Genomic DNA, 22,050 nt, shown 5'->3' with positions numbered 1-22,050 from the left:
AAAAACTTAAATAGCTAATTCTCTTCTGCCTTTCTTTTAATTGGATTTGTAGTGTTTTCCTCAGCATGCCAAAAAACAATAAAAACATTGCAGAAGTCTTTTACTTTACCAGTAAGTTATGATGTTTGAATTGTCTTGTCTTTAAAGAGAAGCCAAGAAGGCAACTCCAAAGCCTGACTGAAATTTGAATCCCATGCAAACCAGCTCTGTGGACTGATCAGTGCTCAGGGCTCCCAGGAAACAATTCTGGTGTAGAATCAGGACAAACAGAGCCTCCTGCATCAATCAGGAGCCCAAATCACCCAGCAGCAGCAGCAGGATCACTCAAAGGTGAAGCAGAAAGATGGGCTAATATTAATGTACAGCCAAGGATTTCAGCCTGCTCACAGGCTGTGGGGTTTTAGCAGCTGATTTGCACTGCACATAGAGAAATCAGGGTCAGTCCCTCTTCAGGAGCTGACAGAACAGTCTGGAAGGGGAATGATGGGTGTAACAGAGCTTCACCTGAGTTTTCCAGTGTATTTTTCATTCATCAGCCTGCCTGTGCTGCAGCAAACCTCAATTCCACAGAGAGAGACCCTCAGGTGATCCCTCCCCTTCCCCTGGAAGCCAAACAAGCACCCCCAGGAGCTGCAAGGTCTGTGCAGGCTGACAGAGCTGCAGACAAAGGCCCAGCAAACAGGGACACATTGATTTTTGGAACATTCACAGCCACAACACCCCTCCCTGTGCAGACCTACCAATTTCTCTCCCAACCCTCCCAGTTTGTACAATCTGGGCAGACCCCAGGCTTTGCCCAGAGGTGCCTCTGAAGGTGCAGTGTCATACTTGGCACAAACCCACTGTGCTGCTCCAGTCCCACCCCCAGGCCTGCATGCTGCTCCCTCCCCTGAGCTCTCTGGGGGGGTTATCAGCTCTGCCCCAAAGCTGCAGGGCTGTGATAGCACTGGGAGCTGCCTGCCAGGCTCTGGCACAGGCTTTTCACACTCAACTCTGTTTTCCTTCTTCTGAAAGAAGACTCCATCCCATTCCCTTTCTCCTCACCTGCTGCTTTTCCCCATTCCTCTTCCAGTTTCTTTTTCAGGATCCAGAGAACATCTCTGCTACTTAAACCCATTTACCCACATTTCTCCAGCCCAGCAGGGAACAAATTCCAGAATAAAATCCATAGCTACTTATTGGGAGGCCAGGATGCATTAAAATTTTCCAAACAGTATCTTCTGCAGAAATTTATTTTAAGTTCAAGGGCTCCACAAAATCTAGAAGTCTCCTACAGGGTAAGAAACTACACAGAGAGAATCACAGAATATTCTGAGCTGGAAGGGATCCACAAGGATCATCAGACCCCAGGTAAGCCTCCCAAAGGAGAGCTCCCAAAGAGAGCTCTCTGAAAAGCTCTTTTATTTGCCTATGATTTTAAAACTTTCCAACCAAGTATTCCCAAATTCTCCTCACCTGTCTGTGAAAGCCAAAAACCATTGAGGGTTAGACAATTCAAAGTCTCTGTTCCTAGGGAAGTGTAACCAGAGCACAAAGCAGGGACAATCCCCAAAACAAGGAGCACCAAGTCCTCAGGCAGGAGTTCAGAGCCCGTTTTCACTTTAAATCATTCAGTACCACAAAGATTTGGGTTTATTTACAAGAAGAAAGGCCAGCAGCTCCTTCATGCACATTCACAAACTTCCAACCTTTTGAAATCCTTATTTAATTTCCCAGGAAGCAGAAAGCCCCTCATTGCTCTAATTTGAAGGTGTGATCAGAGACTGAGTTACACTTCCAAGTGTCATTTCCAGATAATGTATTTTTGGGACAAAATGGAAAGCAGATTAATTCAGCCACTCTGACTTATCAAGTTCTGCAGCCTTCCAGTTTATCATGCTCCAAATTTTTATGGCTTTATTTCTGCTCTCCAGTATTTAAGAGATTTAGACTCAGTCATTCCACCTAATAAAGTGAACTGACGGACTGTTCAACCTGAAACAGTCATTTTCTTCTAGAAAATGTCCATTGAGCAATTATTCCTAGAAGCAGTAGCATATTCCTCATTCAGTCTGCTCAAAATCTATAAAGATTGGGTGAGGGAGAGCCCAGTTTGCATTTACATTAAAGTGATGTTCATACCAAACCCATTATAAAACAGCTCTCATGTAATTTAAATTCCACGTCCCATCCAGAACCTGGAACTTATCTGCATTTCAATGCTGCATTTGCTCTGACATTATGCATCATCATCTGGGAAAAGCAGAAATTCCTTGAAACAACAAACCTCTCATTCTGCAGCTTTAGATCAGTCAAGAACAGGTACAAACACAAGGTGAGGAGAGAAACTCTCATTAAATGTCCTCATCTCTAAGTCCCTGCTAATGGGAATAAAACCGGTGTTCTAATAACCACTGAGCTCCTGTGACAGTTGTTAATCAGCCTGTAAATGTACACAGAGACAAATTCCACCCCATGCCACAAAAACCTGAATTTCCTTTTATTCCTTAACCCAGCAAATCAGCAACATTAAGCAGAAAGACTCTGGAGATTTGCTGCCCAAAACCTGAGAAATCTGCAAAGGAATAAAACTGACTCATGAGCTCTCAGGTTCCAGAAGAATAATCAGGGGCTTGGAGGTCAGACATTAATGAAGACTGCCTGCAAAATTGTTTAATCTGAACAGTTTCAATGTCTTCAAGATTTTAAGATTTGTCTGTCACCTCTCTGTATTTTGAAGAGCTTTACCTACAGGTCTACAAGGAGTAAAGAAGAAATTAAAACACAAACAGAGGATTTTAAAAGAATTTCTAGCTTTGTTTGCAGGAGTATTTATAGAATATTTCTATGAATGTATGTTTAGAAACAGAATATACCTCAGTATACACTCTATATATCTTAACTCTTGAGAAATAACCTTTTTCCAAAGAATTTCTGTATTCAATGATTCTTGTATAACACTTAACAGAGAAATTTAGAATGACATTTACAAAAATGCTTCTACCTCCCATAGAATCTATAAAATATTCTGTAAAACCACTAAGGGTTTGCTTTCCAGACACCAAAACAGCTACTCAAAAATACATTTTTTTTTCAATTTATGAATTTCTGATTTCACAAGGTGCTGAAGTTTTGCACTCTTTAAGAACTACAAATCTAAATATGAACTTCAGTATTTGGATCCTAAAGCATCCACTATGAAAAACCCTGAATTATGATCTTAAAACATTAAAAAAATTAAAACAAATATACCTCTTCTGGCATAATTGGTATCCATATCCTTAAAATGCACCATAACAAAGTCTGAAGACTTGAACAAGATACTCTCCAGGATGTCCTCCCGTTTTGGCCCCAAACTGGATTCTGCAGTTTTCCGATGAGCAGCATCAACCACTAAATCACACTGTGGGAAATACAAACACAGGGCACTGCTTTACTGCACAGTCATCCCCTCAAAAATTTGCAAAAACTAGGTATTTCAATCTGCTTTAAATCTAGGCATGAACAGTAAATATAATTCAGAGTAAATATTACAGTTTTAATCAAATGTTGGTTATTCGGTATTAGGAATTTTCACAATAGGGAAGAGTCAAAATGTAAAAATTACCTTAGGACTGTAGGTTTTAAAAACTCCTTCATATATACCACCATTTTTCACCTGTACTTCACATTTGGATCCCTAGAATGCAAGAAAAATGAGAATATAACTTTCCACCAACATGACAAATGACATTACAGGGATTTTCTAAAACATGTGCTCTTTACATAGGTCCAAAATGTAAAAATACAGCTCAATTTTTAGCCAAATTTCCTCATTCAGCATCTGCCCATTTATAAATACACTGCTGTGCTCTGCAAATTCAAATAGCTGGGTGTGCATGGGCAGTTCTGAAGGGATTTAAGATACTCACTGGAGAATATTTGGTTCTCACAAGACTCTTGACCAGTTAAAACACACAAAGGAGGTTTTGTGCAAACCCCAAATCTGTGCCTGTGTGGGTACAAATAAGGATAAAAGCTTATCCTGGCCTCAAGCAGATGTGGGACAGTCTGCCTTACTTCATTTTGCCATGTCAGGGCTTCCCTTAAAATCTTGGGAGAAAGGTTTCTAATCCCTATAAAATGGATATAATAAAATAAATTTTATTTATCCATAACCTCTCTAAAGACAGGAAATTCAAAATACAACCAGTGCACCTAAGAAATTTGCTGTAGCTCTGCAAATCAGAGTTAAACCTTTCCAAGCCTTAAATTTCTGTGATCCTTTAAAGCTCAACCTTAGCAAAAAGTGTTTAAAGTTTAATATTTACTCTTTTATATTACAATTAGATGATTAGTTAACAATTCCCTGTCATATAGGAACCATTCTTCCAAATATGAAGACTTACAACAACTGATGTGAGTATGTGAACCATTCTCATGTTTGCATAGATGCCATCAAAAGAAATCTGAAAAATAAGAAAGTCATCATGAATATTGAAGGAATTCCAAAAGCCAGAGCACCCAACCCAACCCAGGCTTTCATCAGTACACAGAAAATCTCAGAAACATTGGGCAAAAATCTTACTCAGGCAAGACACATGGAATGTTTATTATTAAATATTAATATTAAACATGCCAGGGGAGATTTTCAGAGGGCCCCTGACTTTTTTCTGACCAGTTAAAGATCTAACACCCTCCCAACCAAGATAAAAATCCCAGGAGAGCCCCTAATGTCACTCCATTAAGGAAATTCTCTGGCTGGCTGGGTGCAGCTGATAGGCACAGATTTGAGGGATGTCAGCTGGGCTTTGTTTTTAAACAAAAAAAGCCCTGCTGGTTTTAAGAACCATCAAGAGAATAAAGCACTTGCAGAGCTGCAGAAGCAAAAAGGTGTTTTCAGGCCTGCTCAAGCTCATCCTTTCATCTCCCAGCCCTGATTACACACATTAACAGCAGCTAAAGCCATCAAATTGTGGAGTGCTAAATTGCCACAAAGCCTATTATTAATTTAGTCCAAAGTAACTCTGTGCAGCACCAGGACCTGCAATCCTGACTGGGAGAGCTGGGCAGGTGTCCCCAGGCTGCTGGAGGAATGTTCACCTCAGTGCAGCTGTTTTGTTGCAATACCTGGTACCTCTTTGTGTTTGTAAATCAAGAGATGCTAAAACAGCTCTTAGGACCTCACCATATTCTGAGTTTTTCAACTGATAATGTATTTTTAACTGTTTTCTGGGCTGAACAGACAAGTTTGGGGACAGCTGAAGCACTCAGTACACAGCATATGCAGACCAACACTTGGGGATGTTTAGTGTTTGCCCATGACCTTTTCCACCAATTTTCCTCAAAGCTTCTTTAGTTTTTCTCAAGTGTCTTGGTATCTTCAATAAACATTTATGTAAGCAAACTGCAGCCCTTTTAAATCTTCCTGCTTCTGCTCCATTCCCCAAAATTAGGCATCTTTGAAAACCAGGCCAGCAACAAATTGGCAAATATTTGATTAGTGAAGTTCAAAGATTCACTCTTTCAATCAAGATCCATGAATTTAGCTCTGATAAAATGATGTTCTGCAAGTCAAGCCACATCTATGCTCCAGCAATGCACAGCCTTGAGAACAACTAAAGCTGCACATTGGAGCTACTGAGAACAATGGCTCAGCAATTTTATAGTAAAGCTAAACAAAGTAGTTATTTTTATTTCATTAAATGCTGCTTTACTGTCATCTGTTTAAGGGAGAAGCCAATGTTAGAATTTTCAGATAGGAACTAATTCAAAAAGCACTGCCTTAAATTAAATGTTATTTATATTTCCAGCTGTAATTGCAAGAAAATGCAGAATATTTATATTAGTTCAGTCAAAAGTTTAAGTGAACCTTCCCCCCTTCACCCTCCCAGGAGACTTAAATGAATGTGAGATGCTACTCTTTAAAAAATTGTATTTCACTCTAAAGTATCCACCCACCATGGTATCCCAAGGAAAAAATGGAGAGAATATTCCAGTATCTGCCATTCTGCTAAGTTGTTTCCCCAACCCTGCCCTGGCACAAAGAGCAGAAACCACAAACTCACCGTAGGCTGAGGTGGTCCTTTGCCACTGCTGCGGCCTCTGCAATGAAACACACACATGGCAGGTGATTAAAGAGCTGCTGGAACTGCTCCATTTCCTACCCAGCAAGAATTCCAAACCCATCTTAATTCAGAGTTGAAAATGGGTTTGGGAAAACCAGGATTCCCAGAGAGCAGTGCCTGACAAGGACCCACTGGGTTTATCTCCAAGCTGCTGACCTATCAGCAGGCAGGGGGGTACCTGTCATAAATTAAAGGATAAAATGAAGAAAATACTAAATTTATAGAATCAGAGGAAGAATAAAAGACTAATCCTGCAACTAAAGCAAATTCCAAATCTTTATGGCACACAAAGGCAAGGTAAGGCTCAAGCCCTACATAGCACAGAGTCACTTCCTTGAGCCAGGAGGCTCCAGATGTTGTCACTGTGTCAGATCTGGGCCACCCAAACAACTGACCCTGCCACAGGCCACAGAGGAGCCCTGACTGTGAGGTTCCACCTACAGAGCTCATTTCTAACTAATTCTGTCCATTCCCCAAAAACACCAGCTCCCCCTAATGCCAATCTGTCAGTGTGTAGCTCCCAGGACACCTGGGGATGCTCAGAACACCCTGACAAGGGTCAGTCTGTGCCCTGCACCCCAGGACCTGAGCCCTAAATCATCCCTGCAGCCAAAAACATCCCCAACAGCTCCAATTCTTCAACTCCACTGGTGTGCCTTAATTCTAAGCTCCTCCCTTGTACCAAGAAGTCCTAGTTTCAAATACTCCTTATAGTGATTTAGATTTGTGTTATGACTTCAGGAGCACTCACTGGAATGTGAGGCAAAAATAAATCTTCTGTTCTATTAAAAAAACCCTCAATTTTTTAAATAGACTCACCTTACTGACACACAACCATTGCAATAAAGACACCTGAAGAATCATGCCTGGTATTATCTAAACAACACTGAAATCTAAATCCAACTGGATGTCAGAGAATCGTGGAATGGCTGGGGTTGGAAAGGACCTTAAAGATCCATCCTCATGCCATGGGCAGGGACACCTTCCTCTAGCCCAGGCTGCTCAGAGCCTCCTGAACACCTTCATTAGATGCCAACTGCATTGAAATGCTTTTAAAAACACCAAGCTGGGGCTGAATACACCCTACCCCCCCAGAATAACAGGCCCTTATAAAAGAGAGCTCACAGGGTAGTCAAAAAATCAAAGGAACTTCTCTCAGGGAACATAAATAACCCTTCAATAAATTCTGCCGAAATAAGCAAAGCCATCAGAGAGCCATGAAAGGCCTTAATGAGGAAAAAATGAAAAACCACTAAACTATCACCTGACTCATTTCCAACAAGCTTCTGCATCAGAACTGTGGGCTCAGAGCATCACACATGCTGAGGGCATTGGCTGATGGCAGAACTGCAGATTTGGGGTGCCCAGCAGGCATTTTCAGGATATTGCAGAGAGCTAATCTCACCAAAAAAAGCTCTAATGCAAATAACCTTTATTTAACTACCCATCAGCCTTAACTTTCCATAGGGCAGCTTCACAATGTCAGGCTTGCTCCGGAGCAAATCTCACCATTTACCAAATCTGACATTTGTTAAATGGCCTCTGAGAGAACTGAAGCTTTGTGATCATGGAACAGCATTTTTTGTATAATATTCAGACCCTTCTCTATCTGAAAGTCATTTCACCAGATGTGGAACCCCCACATAAGAGCCACAGCCCAGTTTGATTTGTCCTGCTACTACAATCAGAAATGTGATCATCATGGTCACTCAAAACTTGGCCGAAGTCAAACAATTTTGCCAGTTCCATCTGCTGCCCTCATAGATTTTAGAAGTTCCTCCTTTTTCTCCATCAGCTATAGATCAAAAGTGAAAGAGTTTCGTGTCTTTTCAAGAGAAACCACTCCCATTTTTAGTGACAAAGTATTCTTAGACCTGAAAATAACTGGGTTGAAAGTATGGAGTATTCCCTCTAAGCATCAACCCAAGTATTCCAGATTTTCCATCTCTTACCACATTTCCAAAATTACTGTTCCTACCCACACTTCTTCAAGAAACAAACTGATTGTGCACATCCACATCAGCAAGAAGTCCCAGCCCCTACATCAGCCAAAATTCTCTGATCTATCAAGTCTCTTTATAGATCTGGCCTCTTATTTTCCAGCTACAACTGTTAATCACAAACCATTGGGAAAAAAAAAAAACAAACCAACACATTCTCCAAGATCAGAAAAGAAATATATTTGCCAATCCTACTAATGCAACAATTTAGCCAAAACTGTATCTTCTGCTAAAACCAAGGCCACCAACTTGAGTTTCATATTCCAACAGGTGAAGAATCACGTTCAAAGTATCATTTGACACATCTTTGATGCAACGTATGAAAAAAACCCCTCAGGACCTTCACAAAAGGAGAAGGCAGAGGGGTTTTGCCAGATGTTTTAACATAATTTGGAACAGGAGAGTAACACAAAGAAATGGAGGTGGGGGAATCTAGGAAGGCTCAGTAGCAATTTAGCACTGCTACCTAAAACCCCATTTTCATGAGGGTAAATATGGCAAAATTTAAAAAAAAAATTCATTTTGCATTGCAGATACATGGTTAAAGGTAAACCTGGGAGAAGGCAGGACAGCCTGACAAATCCAAGCTGGAAACCCTTTGCTTTGGGGTAGCAAAGTCACAAACTCAGGACAAAGTAACAACCGAGCAATTAAACTTAGTGCCAACCCCTTGGCTCCAGCAGTTCCAGCCCAAGAAGCAAAGTCTCCATCAGGGCCCAAAAGCTGCACCATAAATGTTTTTTTCCAGCAGCAACTTGCACATTTTTTTCTATTTTTATGAGTATTTCCTCAGCATCCCTCACCTCCCTCCTTAATGTTTACATGCCAAGTGGAGTGTTTGGATAAGCAAAACAAGGTCACGCATTTGTATTTTCTCAGTTAATGCAAGGGAAGCAAAGTCACTCCTGGATGGGAAAGAAAGTCTGCAGTTTTCTTTCCAGCAGCATCTTCACTCTGAAACTAAGAAATAAATGGAGCCACGCTGCAATTAATGTCTGGAGCAGAAATGTAGTTACAAAGACTTGAATTTAAAGTGTGAATGGATGTTTCTGGAGCACTGACTGACACTGCTGCAGCTTGGAAAGCAAATTTACAGGGTACTCTAAAGAACTTTAGTGCAGAGAGCTGGCAAAGCTTTTCTTCTAAAGGAGAAATCTGAAGTGCAAAGTTTTATTTCATTGCAGTTTGGCTCTATAAAGTCAAATGAATCGAAGATGTCAAATGAAGATTATGCAAGAAGTCCTGCAGCTTTATTTTCTGTAGTTTTTCCCCCAATACTGACATCAATAATGTCAATTCCTGTCTCCACACAGGGTGTCAGCTTCTACAGCATCTGGATATTGAACAACCTGACTCAAGTCTGGCCCAGTGCACACCTGGAACCTCTTGATGGGCTTAGTCATTGGAGAACCTTCACAGACATTGCCATGAATCAGTTGTTAAATTAAAAGTTACTCAAAACCAGGGATGTAACACCACCCTAAAGTGCACTCACAGTGATAAGGAAAGAGGCCTGCAGGTTAAGCAGTCATTCTGCTCAGCAGTTCAGCACATTTGCACTAAAACCCACACAAAGATGTCAGAAGCAACTCAAAAACCTGGGACTGGCACGGGTGAGCAAACACCCAGAACAGGCACTGCCCTGAAATTCCAGCACCTTGCACTCAACATTCCCCTTCCCTTCCCTCTGAACAGGATGGTCACCATGCTCTCAAGAAAGGGATGTCAAGGAAAAAGGAAAACAAATGTAGGCAAGAAGTTTGTGTCATTTCTTTAAAAACTGAACCATGGGGTGGTTTCAGTTTTAGCTTTTTGATGGGAAAAAGCCATTTTTAAAGGACAGTAACTCCATGCATTCTTCCCCAAGCCCAGTTAGGCAAGCAAATTACCAAAATGAAAAATCCCTTCTGCCATAATTGTAACAAGACAAGAAACATCCAAACCCTGACCCTAAGGTGTTTTTTACCTTCAGATAAAATAACAATGGGGAAAAATGAACAAAAAAAAAAAGGATAGAGATGGAGGAAGGCTGGGATAGATGCAACTTGCAGCCGGAGGACAGCTAACCCTCCTGTGCTTGCATAACAGCAAAACTCCAACACAGAAAGTGGATGTTAGATAATGTTCTGATAGCACAGGGAGCAAGTTTGTGAACCAAGTCTACATTTTCCCTAATTACAGCTTGCTGTGCTATTGGCATCTCCCCTGCAGCCCAAGCCCATCTGCCATAGTGCACATTAAACAAACACAGCATCTCACTCGGGGCCTCTTTATCATAAAGGTATTAATCCTTCTTTTTTTATCTCAAACACCTTCAAGGATGCCTTCATTTCTGATTTTTCCCTTTGTCTAAAAGCAATTAATAGGGTGGTAAAGAACACTGGTTGTTCACATGGGATTTTACCTTTTCTAATCTGAAATACAGATGTGCAGCAGTGTGAAGCCATGGAGAGCAGGCAGGGAGCAGAGCTGACCCTTCCCTCATGAGCAGAGGTAGAAGGACAAGTGCTCAGCCCAATTCTTCCAGTAACACAGAAAAATAGGCCTAGGACAGTTAATTATCAATGAGTCTTCTGCCCAAACTAAGCTTTCAAGAGCAACTTAGCCATGAAAAGTAAATTTTTTTTTCTGCATGGGAATGTTAGTGCTGCAGGGAAAGGAGTTGCTGGGCAGAAATCTTGACATACACTGGAGATGTTCAAGTTTTTATTCAAGTATATAATGCATCAAATTGACACCAAGATGCAGCCACCTATATTTTCATTTTTCTGAACAGGAAAGCCACTCAGCTTTTCATTCACGTGGCCAGGTTTAGAGCATGAACCATCTCTGAATTTGCACTCCCCAAAAGACCAAGGACAGGTGTAGGGGAAGTTCTCTGAAGGTGTTCCATGGGGCTCTGGGACTGTGATTTTACACACCCTCCATTGAGAAATAACTTGAAAACTTAAGAAAGAGCATGAACACCTCTCAGGGAACACATCAGTTGTTCAAACAGCCCCATCAGAACTCCCTAAGGAGTTCTGAAAAGGAATTTATCCAATAGAACCAGAAAGGCAACACTGGTTGGAGAAATCCAGTGGCTTTAATCTTAAACTTGGGAGAGAATTTGAAGCTCATGTGCCCAAATCTATGGGGGCAAGTGGTCGCCATCAGGCTGAATTTCAAAACATAAGCTGGAGGTTTTGTTGCCCTTCACGTTAACCTCTACAGTGCCACTGTGTGTTGGCAGGGACAGAGCCCAATAAACATCACGTCCCACCTAATGCCATATGTAAAAACTATTAAATCGGTGCTCTGAGCTGCTGAGGTATTGTTGTTGTTATTTATTTTGTCCTTTTCATACCATTCCAAAGCTCTTCCGCTTCCAGTTCCACTGGCTGGGAACAAAGTAAAACCCTATTTCCAGTGATGTCCAACAATGGGGCCACTGTAAATTCTGTTTTATTGCCAGTGCACAAAACCGAGTGGAAATAAACGTCCAGTTGAAGAGGAAGATTAATAAAACTCGAAACTGCTCTGAGTGACTGTGACCTTCAGAACTGTTAACGTCCTGCTCTGATCGTTTGTTATGACCCCCGCAGCCCCGGAAAAATTCACAGCACTACAGAGTTTATTATTTGAGGGAAAGAAGGGGGGAAAATGTGAGTGGATTTGCGTAGCTAATGATCTGAGAGCAGGAGCGGGATCAATCTTCCAGAGGCAGCGAGCGTGGGGCGGGGGGAAGAGGCGAGGAGAGGGCTCAGCCTCTGCAAGATTCCTGCCCCAAAAATCCGGGAAAAAGCGAGGCCGCGCTTGGAGCCACCATCCAGCGGCGCGGCGCGGCCCGCCTTCCCGCGAGAATTTTATTGCGATTTCCATTATTAAAAAAAAAAAATCAAATAAAAATACTAATTTTTTTAAAAATATTACAAATAATAACGATGCCTAAATATTAAAATAAATTTTAAAATCTAAACATCCATCCACCCCCCTTCCCTCCACCCCGGGTGAGCCGAGGGCGCTGCGCCGCCATCGCGGGGCCGGATCGCCGCCCCCTTCCCCGCCCGGGCCGCCCCCCGGCCCCGCCGCCATCGCTCGCGGCCCTTCCCGCGCCGGCCCCGACACGTGCGGCCCGCGCCCCCCCTCCCCCGCTCCCTCCTCAGCAGGCGGGTCACGTCGGCCGGGGAGAAGCGGCGCCCCCGCCCCGGGCCCCGCGGGGCCGAAATGGAGCCTCCGCGCCGTGCCCTCCCCGCGCCTGAAGGGCACCGGCCGCGGCCCGGCCTCGCCCCGGCACTGCGGAACCCCCTCGGCGGGGCCGCGAGCGCCGCGCCCGCCGCCATCGCGGCCCCCGCCCCGGCCCCGCCATGCTGCGGGCCCCGCGCCCCCCCCCGGCCGCCGCCGCCGCCCATGGAGGCCGGTGCGGGGCGAGGGCGGGGGGGGGGGGCGGCGGGGGCGGGCGAGCGGCGCCCGCGCCGGGCCCGGGGCCGGTCCCGCGGCACTGCGCACCCACCTGCCCATGTTCTGCCTCCCCGCGGCTGACGGGAGGCCGGGGCCGCCGCCGCCGGGGGCTTGCGGTTGTTGCCGGCGGGCTGCGCCGCCGCCGCCGCTTGCTTGAGGGACATGGCGAGGAGGGAGGGAGAGCGCCGGGGGTCGCGCCGGGCTGGGTGCGCTCGGCCGGTCCGCGCTGCGCTGGCGGGGCCGGGGCGCCGCTGGCTCGGCCGGTTGCTCCCAAACAGTGCGAGCGGGGCGGAGGGAGCGGAGCGCGGCGCGGAGGGATCCGCGGGGGGCGGGCGGCGGCCGGGCCGCGCCGCGGGCGAGGGCAGCGGCGGGGCCGGGGGGCGCGGCGGCCACACCCGCGGGCTCGGGGCACCCCGCGCGGGGCCGGCGGGGGGCGGCGGGGCTGCGGCGGCGGGCGCGGGGCGGGCGGCGGCGCGGACTCTTTACGGGAAGTCGGAGGGCGCGGCGGCGGTGCTGCGGCGGGTGAAGGGGCGGGGAGGGAGGGGGGACACGTGAGGCGGCGGCGGCGCGGGACGGCGGCAGCGCCCGCCCGGCCCGGCCGTGAGGCCCCGGCAGGGTCGGGAGAGTCCCCGAGCCCAGCTCAGCCCTCTCCGAGCCCGCCGGTGACACCGGGCGGAGCGGCCCCGTACGGCCCCCGGGCTGTGCGCTCCCCGCGCTGCGCTCCCCGCAGGCCGCGGCCTGGTGGGGCCCGGCCGCGCTCGCCCCTCCCCGGGCCCCAGCGAGCGGCAGTGGGAGGGCGGCGGGCTCGGGCCGCAGCGCATCGTTCAAAAGAAACCAAGCGTCGAGAGACAACGAAATGGAGGAAAAATGGCCGAGCCCCGGCCGGCTGCAAAGGCCGGTGGAGGACGCCAGGCCCCGATCCGCAGAGAACCCGAGCCATCGCTGCCAAACACATCCCTGCTCCTGGGGGAAAGCAAGATGGGGCCGGAGGATGGCTGCTTTCTGTGCAGTGCCCCTCCATCTTACAGATTTCGGAGCAGTCAGGGCTTCCCGTCGTAGTAAAGAAATTTAAGTTTGCCTTGAGCTGATGGGTAAAATATTTAAGCTCAAGATGCCAGTTCTCCCCTCGGTCCGTGTTGCCTGTCCACCATCAGCAGGCTCCCTGCAGCAATCCAGGGTGCAGTGGTTGTGTGTGGAACCTGCTTGGTGCAGAGTGGGAATTTCACCAAACCAAAACCCATACACAAAAATAAAGCCTGGTCTGTCCTATTAAAAAAAAATGCACATACAAGATTAGTAAGAGCAGATGCAACTTGAAAACCAAGAGCTAAATTGATTTATAGCCATGGTTACTCGAAATGCTCAGAGTTTAATCTATTCATAGAAATGCTCTAGAAATCCCACAGGATTCCAATGGAATAAAAAGGAGCCGTGCTCTTAGGCAGGCATTATTTATACACCTTGCTCCTAAAGCAACAGCTTTCCTATGCAGTTGGAAGAGTTGTGGGTGGCAGCACACAATGGTAAAAAGATAAAATATTGAACAGCTTTCTTAAATTAGCATTTTCCTTACATTTTACCTTTTAAACTGATTGTTTTGTTTTACCTCACAGGCCCAGGTAGCCTTGTGGTTAACACTTCATGAGCTAGATGACAGATCCTACCTAAAATGGGCTCAGCATAAAGAATTTTCCCATTGAAAATACTCTTAACAGAGATGGTGATTTAAAGAAATTTCATTTTTTAATCCTTTCAATGAACTCATGAGATGCTTCACTCTTTCACAGTCACAGAACTGAGAGAGAAGGACGCTGAGGATTTCTGGAGCCCAAGAGTTCCTGTGGGAGACATCAGCACCTGCAGAGCCAAAGGTTACCACTGGCACCAATTTTGGGAGCATTTTCTGTAAGAGCAGGGATCTGGGTCACTGTATGTGATGGGATAAATAAAGCCCTAAGAGCAGCTAAGAAAAATCCTTTCTATATATTTGTGTAAAAATCACTAGCATGAAAAACCAATATAAGACAATATATAACAATACAGAAGTAGTAATAATAATAATAATAGTTGTAGTAGTATATAGAAATAGATAAAAATATAAGAAATATATAGAGCCCAAAAGAGGCTACAAAAATGTTGAAGGGTCTGTGCAGGGCCAGAATTGAACTGGAAAATCCTCATGGGTCCCTTCCAACTCAGGATATTCCATGATTCTGTGAAACAATCTCTTTAGGGTGCTGTTTCTACGTTGCACAGCTTTGGGTTAGTCCTGAACCTTGAGCAGCTCTGAAAAGGAAGTTGTTAATAAAAAGCACAAGGAAGTCTGACAAGAGAGTGAGTAGAACCCATCCAGGTCACTTAACGTGGGGTTTTTAGAGGACAGCACTTCAGTGCTTTTCCAGCCTGGAGTGCTCACAGCTCACAGCAGTTAGTGACCATTTCTGTGGCTGAAGGTGAAGAACCACAAAAGCACCTGCAGCAGTTTGAAGGGGCTGTGGGGCAAAGACAGAGCCCTTGATAGTCAAAAATGTTAAAAAACACAGAACCAAGTTCCACAGGCAGAGACAGCCTCTAAGGCATGACGTGAGCACAGTAAAGTACATTTTAGGGTGACATTACAGGCTCAGAAAGCAGGGTATGAATAGGCTGGTGTTCACATCCTCAGGAATGACTCAAGAGCAGTTGCAGTTTGACTTGTTTTCCCCTTCAATGTATTCTTTGTTTTCTTAAGCTCTGTTTGGCTTTCGTTGTGCCCTCCCTTTTTTCTTTGTTGAGCATCCTTATAAAAAAGCAGGTTAAAAGTAAATATAGACGTGATCATTTAAAATAGCTCAGCAGTGACCACCAGAGAAGCTGCAGGGTGGTTCCCAGTAGCAGCCAGCTTCTCCAGGGACACTGCTCTTCCTATGTCTGCAGTGACCTCCCCAAATTCCTATTGTAATGGGGTTCTGCTGCTGTTAGGGCACATCATTCCCTTTATTTTCTCCTGAATATGCTTTTCTTGATAGCCCACCATTCTCAATATTTATTATTTTATGGCTTGGTTTTATCGATTTCTCACCCTTTTTTTTGCTCTTCCCCACCATTTACAGCTGACACTTTGGATGTCAATGATGTGACAAAGAGCAGCCAACAGTGGATGTGGTGGTTTAGCTGGAGAAAAATTCAGGATTCAGTCAAGAAAGAAAGGAAGCAATTCCTAATGGAGAATCACGTTCCCTTTTGCCTCTCCTGGTGGATCCAGGTTAGAGCTGCTCCTTTCCAGGACTGCTATCCCTTTCCCTCCAGATGTGAGACTACGTGTGCAGGCTGTATTTGCATGTGGAGATGAATGAGGCTGATAATAGCAGCACTTAGCAGGAAGTGCCTGTGATGTAACATTTCCTTGATCTAACCTGCTGTTGGTCTTGTGCTGCCTTCCCTGAGCTACCCGGGGTGATCCTCAGCAGCATCCAGCAAGGCAAAACACGCCTGGCTACACAGGGACAGCAGCACAGGCACGGGGCTTTGCTCTGAGCAAAATCAGCTGCTGGAGAAGCTCAGAGTTTTCTCTTCCCTGAAGATTTCAGTTGTTCAGTGCCATTATCCCCACCCCTCCTCTCAGAGGGTGAAGCTTTGTGGGCAGTGCTGTGAGCACGGGGATCTCCAAACACTTGGGAGGAAATTAAGAGAACAAATGAGGTGCTGACACAGAGGCAGCGCTTCCCGAGATACGATGTAGCTCGTCAGCAAAGCTGTCCTCAGTTCTGACTGAGGACACACCCCTGGCCAGACCAGAATTGGTACCACAGCAAAACCAAACCCCAAATTCCAAACCAGCCACGTGGGACAGCTCCTGCCCCCTCTGCCTTTCCCCCTCACTCTGATCTTCCCTCCAGCTCCCAGATTCCCAGCTCAGCTCGGAGCAGCGACCAGCTCCCATCAGATGCAGTTTTTGATCTGCACTTGCAATTTTATTGCCATTTCTTCCCAATTCTCAGCCCTGCAGCTCAGTGCAGCCAGGGTGATGGATGTCCCTGCTGGGCCATGCATTTCCTGCTGCTTCTCCTGCAACCCAGAGGAGATGAAGTGAAGTGCTGATGGCCATGGAGCTCTGGAGGGAGGCACAGAAGTGCCAGAGCTTCTGCACCCATTATCAACATGAATGACCCTTGCTTTCAATTTCCACAGGCCTTGGACACAACAAGGGCATTTCCTTCCTCAGCCAGCAAAGCTCCAGGATCCATCTGATGAAGCCATGGCTCTGCAGTGATTATTGAGACAGAGCTGCAAACTGGGAGACACTAACCCTGCCCAGCAAAGCACCAGGAAATCGCCAACCAGGCGCTTTTTGCCTTTAGATTTCACATTTTTAGGAAAAGGAGGGGGGAACCCAGCCTGGCTCCTGCTAAGCAGCAGCAGCAGCACACAAAGCAATCGTTATGCCAAGATTTAGCTGTTAAATCCCTCAAGATCTGGTGCTCACAGAGCATAAACAACCTTTGCCTCCCAGCCTGGCTGAGCTGTACCTCCAGGCTTCCCAGCACAGCCACACAGACCCTCCCATACCCATCCTCTCCCCAGCCCTTTGCTGAGGCTGCCGTGCCAACAAGAAAGCCAGTTGCCATGGCATTTTTTCCCCCTACAGACAGATGTCCATTAAAAACCAAGTCAGCCTCAGGTTTGCTTCACAGAGCAGCTTTCAGTTATTATTACCAGCCTGCAAGGAATTTCCTCTGTAGCCCTTCACCTCGGATGTTCAAATGCACTTCAGGATTAATCCCTGGGGATTAGGAGGAAACTACTACAGAGCAGGCACAGGTATGCTCAAAGGACAAATTTAGGATTATGATTGTGGTTCATGTTTTTGGCAGATGACAACCACATGACTGTGTTTGGAAAGGGTTGAATTTGTTACCTCTGGTGCTCTTTCCCCTGTTCACTGTGCTAAAATCATCAGGGAAATTGGAAGTGAGATGTGAAACTTTCCCCTCCTCAGGGATGTCTCACCTGAGGCTCAGATCTGGGATTTTGGCTTCAGGAGGAACCTGCCTGTCCTGGACAGGGGCATCATCCAAGGCTCCATCCATGGAGAAGGGAAAGCCCAGGCAGCTTCTGTGAGCAGGGCCAAGCACTTCCAGCAACCACATGGCTCAAGGAGCCAATTCCTTGGCCACATTTCTATTGAAGAATGGAAAAAGGGATGAATGCATCCCATGCTCCCCCTCAGCCCATCGTGGGGGCCAAGGGCCTGTTGGAAATGTCCCTTGGGAAAAGCAGAGGAGCTTCCTACTGCAGTGTTGGCAGCACATCCCCAGCATCTCTGCAGGGATGGGTTTGAAGGGAACAGTCAGGTATTTTTATTTGGACTCCAACAGTGCTGAATGTGTGAAAATTAGACACTGAAATTTAACTGTACAGTGGAATTAGTGTTCCGTACTTAGCACTGCCGTGCTGGAAATCCTTGGTGATGTCCAGGGAGGGATCTCCTCTCTCACATCTGGCTCTGAACTTGGCAGGGCTTCCACAGCATTCCTTGTTTAAGCTGTGGCACTGGGAAACCTCAGCCTTCAGAGATTTTGGAGCCACCATTGCAGCTCAGAGCCCTGCATGCAGGCTCACAGGGAGGTTTCCACAGGAGCCTGGATCTCTGAGGGAGCCGAGTGCCACAATTCCAGCTGCAGGAATGACAGCTCCTCGTGGCTCTGGGAAGCAGCAGGGGCTGAGCACACCCTGGCTGCAGGGTCCCAAGGGAGAACTCCCTTCCAGCCTCTCAGTCACTTCCCAAGGCGACACATTTGGATTTCTCCACTCGGTTACAGCAAGAACAGCTGCAAATATGATCAAAAATATCTAATCCTCTTAACTGCTTCTGCAGTTTGACTCGATCACTGCAGAGGAAAATGCTGTGATTGCAGAGTGCTGCCTGCATTCCCACGTAAGCCTTGGCTTTTACACCATTGATCGTTCCTCCACATTGATTTTTTGGAAGCAGGAGGAAGTGTTTGGTTCCTTGTGATGAAACTGAGGGGGTTTTTCAGGAAGGGTTGGAGGCCAGGAGCTCCAGATCCCAGGGCAGCACCTGCCTCTTGGTGCTCCTGCACTGACCAAGCAGAATCCAGCTGGGATTTGTTCTTCACCAGAAACCAGAGCACGTTTGAAAGCTGCCAAGGAGAATTGCTTGGGAAAAGTCCTCTTTGCTCCTTGTGCAAGCCCTGCACTTGCAGAGGGAAACTCTTGGCACAGTTGTGCTTGGACAAGACCATCCAGCTTCCCCTCCAGCTGCAGCAGCATCCCTGTCTCCTGTGGATAACTGTGGATAACTCCAGCTCACCCATCTTGCTTGGCCACATCTCCCACTCAGCTCCTCCAGCTCTCACAGCTGAACCCCACACAGACCAGGGATTCCAGCCAACAGCACCAGGAGTTTCTCCAGCCTAAGTTAATTCTGTTGGCCGGAGATTCCCACAGTGCAGAGGAATTGTTCTGGGAGATCTAATCCTGGTGTAGATGCTGAAAGGATTTATTGTGGGTTTGGTTTAGTTTTGCAGAGCTCTGACACACAGATCGTGAAGCTGCTTTGGAACCTCAGTCACACCTGTAAGTGGGATCTCCCAGCACCCCAAAGAGGAGCCTTTCCCAAGAGGAAACCCAGAGGGTTTCCTTCACCTGCTTAAACCCTCTGCTGCACATGGCAAGAGGTTCTTCTTCCCCAAAGAATGTCCCACATCAGTGGAGACTGATAAATATCACAAATAACACATAAAAGAGGGAAGAGGAGACTGGGAGGCAGAGGCCTGTAAATTGTTGTCAAAAGCATCATCTTTGCATCCAGGAGGCCAAGGTATGTTCCACACTGACATTGTCCTCCAAGGCCATTGCCACCACATAGGGACACAGAAAACAAGCAAAGAAACCAGCTCATTGCAGTCTGTCTCCAGGAAAAATCAGCACAACCAGGATCTCAGGCTGGCGATAAAGCACGTGCTTAACACAGCTCATCCTCACCCACTGCCCTTGGGCCCACAAACCCAGAGAATCTCTCCAATCACCAAACCAGCAAATTACTGAATCTGCAAAGACCAAAATCTCAGCTTCCTGGTGAGCTCAGAGCTCAGCTCCCAGCAGCAGCAGCAGCAGCAGCAGCAACAAGGTTTTCCACAGCTTCCCAGCCTCAGCACAGCTCAGGAAACCCTCCCCAAAGAGCCCCCACCTACCTCAGCTCCAGCTCCAGCTCAGCTGCAACCCCCCAGGAGCAGCAGCTTTGGAGGAGCTGTTGGCCCTGAAGAAGTTTCAACAGGGCCCAATTTCCTGGTGGGGAAGTAAACATTGTTCTCCCGGAGGTGTTTGATGTTTTTCACCAGCTTGGGATGGAAGGAGTTTGACTCTCCAGCTCCCTGGGAGAAGGTGGAAGGAAACCATGCGAGTGTGTTGAGGTTTGTTGTCTAACTCAATTAACCAATTACTTCCAGGTCAAGAAGGGGCAAAGCTATAACTGCTCTTGCTGCTATAAATAATGTTTGCTCAGGGGTGGTGCAGGGGCAGGAAGCTGTAGGTGTGGGGTTTCTGCTGGAATGAAAGCAAATATCTCTGATTGCTTCCTGCTCCCAGCAAACCTGTCCCTGTTTTACTGTTGCTCCTTGGATTCTGGGGTGAACCCAAGCACAATTCTTGCCTTGGGAAATGTGTGCAGGAATTCAGGCTGGGGGAGGAATACACAAATATCCCTCCTGTGCTGCAAAACACATCCCAAACACCACTGGCTGTCCTGGTGTGGGATCTCCTTTGGAGCAGCTGGATGAGTTTACCTTTAAAACACAGTTATTAGACCAAAATGCCCATTTATGTAAAAAAAAGGGGGGGTGAGGTTTTGGGGAAATGGATGTGAATTTCTCAGAGCTCAAGGGAAAACAGACAAGTTGGTTGGTGCAGATCAAGGCAGGAGTTTTCCAGTGGGCCTTAGGGATTTGGGGAAAGGTAAAGGGTGTGGGAGAGCAGAGTAGCCCTGTGGAGAGCATGGCCATGGGGGGCTCCAGCTCAGACAGATGGACGCCCATGGATCTTTGCCTCTGTGTCCACTGTGTTCACAACACCATGCAAGGTTTTCCTTGGGCACAAGGCAGAGATGTCACCTCACCCAGGACTTTTGCTCCTCTGCAGAATGGTGACATGGAGGGGATTAATTGGTATTAAAGGACAGGTTCTTCCCAAGGGACAAAAAATGAATGAGACTCTAGAACCAGAAACAGCAATGTCAGGTGTGTCACCCCAAACTGCCAACCCAGCTTTGCCATGGCTCAGGTGGAACATTCCTGTCATGGAGCAGTGACAGTCCAGCCCTGGGCCCCAGCTCACCCCCAGCTCCCCAAAACTTCCCCCCCAAGCAGGGGAGCAGAGCCCTCTGTCCCCCTCCGCCTGTGGAGCCGCCTCTCCCTGCGCTCACTGGGGAGCAGCTGCTGGAGTGAATCATCTCAGCATCCTCCAGCCTCTGCCAAGCTCTGCTGGCTGGGACCCTGCTCCAGCTGGGCTCCTCCCTGGCCCCGCAGTGGCACAGCCTCTGCTGCAGTTCTGCCACCTCCTCTGCTGGCAGCTGGGTGCTGTCCCCGCAGCAGTGACAGCAGAGGCTCCAGGTCACCATCCTGCACCTGCTCAGAGAATCACTTTGGTGTCCCTCCCTGCCAGGAGGTGAAGCAGGGACCTTTTCCAGAGGGAACAGCAGCATCCAGGGAAGTTCCAGCACGTGCTGGCCACCAGCAGTGCTTTGGGGAGAGCAGGTCCCTCATTTCTTGCTCCTGCAGGAACATCTCTGTTATTCCATGGAGCCCACACGTGGCTGTGTCCTACAGCTCCCCGGGAGTCCACCCAGCAAACCCCTGTGTTCAGCTGGAGAAAGGTGTGTTCCTTCCAGGATTTCCAAATTAAAATGTCTATTTCAAGGGTTGTAACCGCAGCAGGAGCTCGGCCAGTCTCAGCTGTGCAGCGCTGGCGAGGTTCAGGCTGTGCAGCCTCCTGCTGTGGGGACAGTGAGTCACAGCCAGGGCTGACCTGCTGCTCCACTTGCTGATGGCAAAACTTCACCACAGGCTGAGCTCCCAGGGCCAAAGCTTTTCCAGGCACTTGTGGGTCCAGATGAGGGGTAAGGAAAAGTCACAGAGCAGCCTGAGCTGGGACCTTTCCCTTCACCACAAGCCCCAGTTGCTTGTGGGAAGCCTCCCAAGGGAAGGAGATTCCCAATGATCTGCAGCAGTGAATAAACACCCAGACAGACACTGCAGGGTCTCTGCTCACCTGGGATGGTTTAAGGAGAACCTGGAGGGGACTCAAGGACTGAGAGTTATTTGGTTTAACACAAAGCCTTCTACAATTCTTGCTTTTTCTGCACAAGCTGCCCAGAGATAACTGCCCAGCCTTATCTGCTCCTATCAGCTCAGCTGGGCCCAACTTCCCCAGCCCAAAGAAGGCCAAGAGCTCATTTGGACAGCTTTGCCTTTGAGTTAAAAACTATCAGGCTTCCAAAATAACCTCCTCCCTCCCCTCCAGTGGAA

General features: G+C 47.2%; 1 protein-coding gene across 13 annotated transcripts in view; it reads right to left on the bottom strand.

Annotated features, from left to right (window-relative positions):
- The window catches only part of ATXN2 (ataxin 2), a 49,254-nt gene extending 36,440 nt beyond the window's left edge, over window positions 1-12,814 (bottom strand). For 12 of the 13 annotated variants that reach the window (XM_030959270.1, XM_030959275.1, XM_030959277.1 and 9 more), the window contains exons 1-5: window positions 12,579-12,782; window positions 6,027-6,063; window positions 4,368-4,427; window positions 3,587-3,658; window positions 3,232-3,382 (exon numbers count right to left, since the gene is read on the bottom strand). In XM_030959270.1, the coding sequence (XP_030815130.1) occupies window positions 3,232-3,382; window positions 3,587-3,658; window positions 4,368-4,427; window positions 6,027-6,063; window positions 12,579-12,586 (328 nt within the window). In that variant the 5' untranslated portion in view covers window positions 12,587-12,782. Of the gene's footprint in view, window positions 1-3,231; window positions 3,383-3,586; window positions 3,659-4,367; window positions 4,428-6,026; window positions 6,064-12,578 lie in introns of all 13 variants that reach the window. The other variant, XM_030959269.1, reaches the window with a different exon arrangement.
- Between the last annotated feature and the right edge of the window lie 9,236 nt (window positions 12,815-22,050).

The sequence above is a fragment of the Camarhynchus parvulus genome, chromosome 15 (genome assembly GCF_901933205.1).
Source record: "Camarhynchus parvulus chromosome 15, STF_HiC, whole genome shotgun sequence".
Lineage (NCBI taxonomy): Eukaryota > Metazoa > Chordata > Aves > Passeriformes > Thraupidae > Camarhynchus > Camarhynchus parvulus.
The sequence above is the reverse complement of the archived record's forward strand: the minus strand, read 5'-3'. Positions and strand labels throughout refer to the sequence as shown.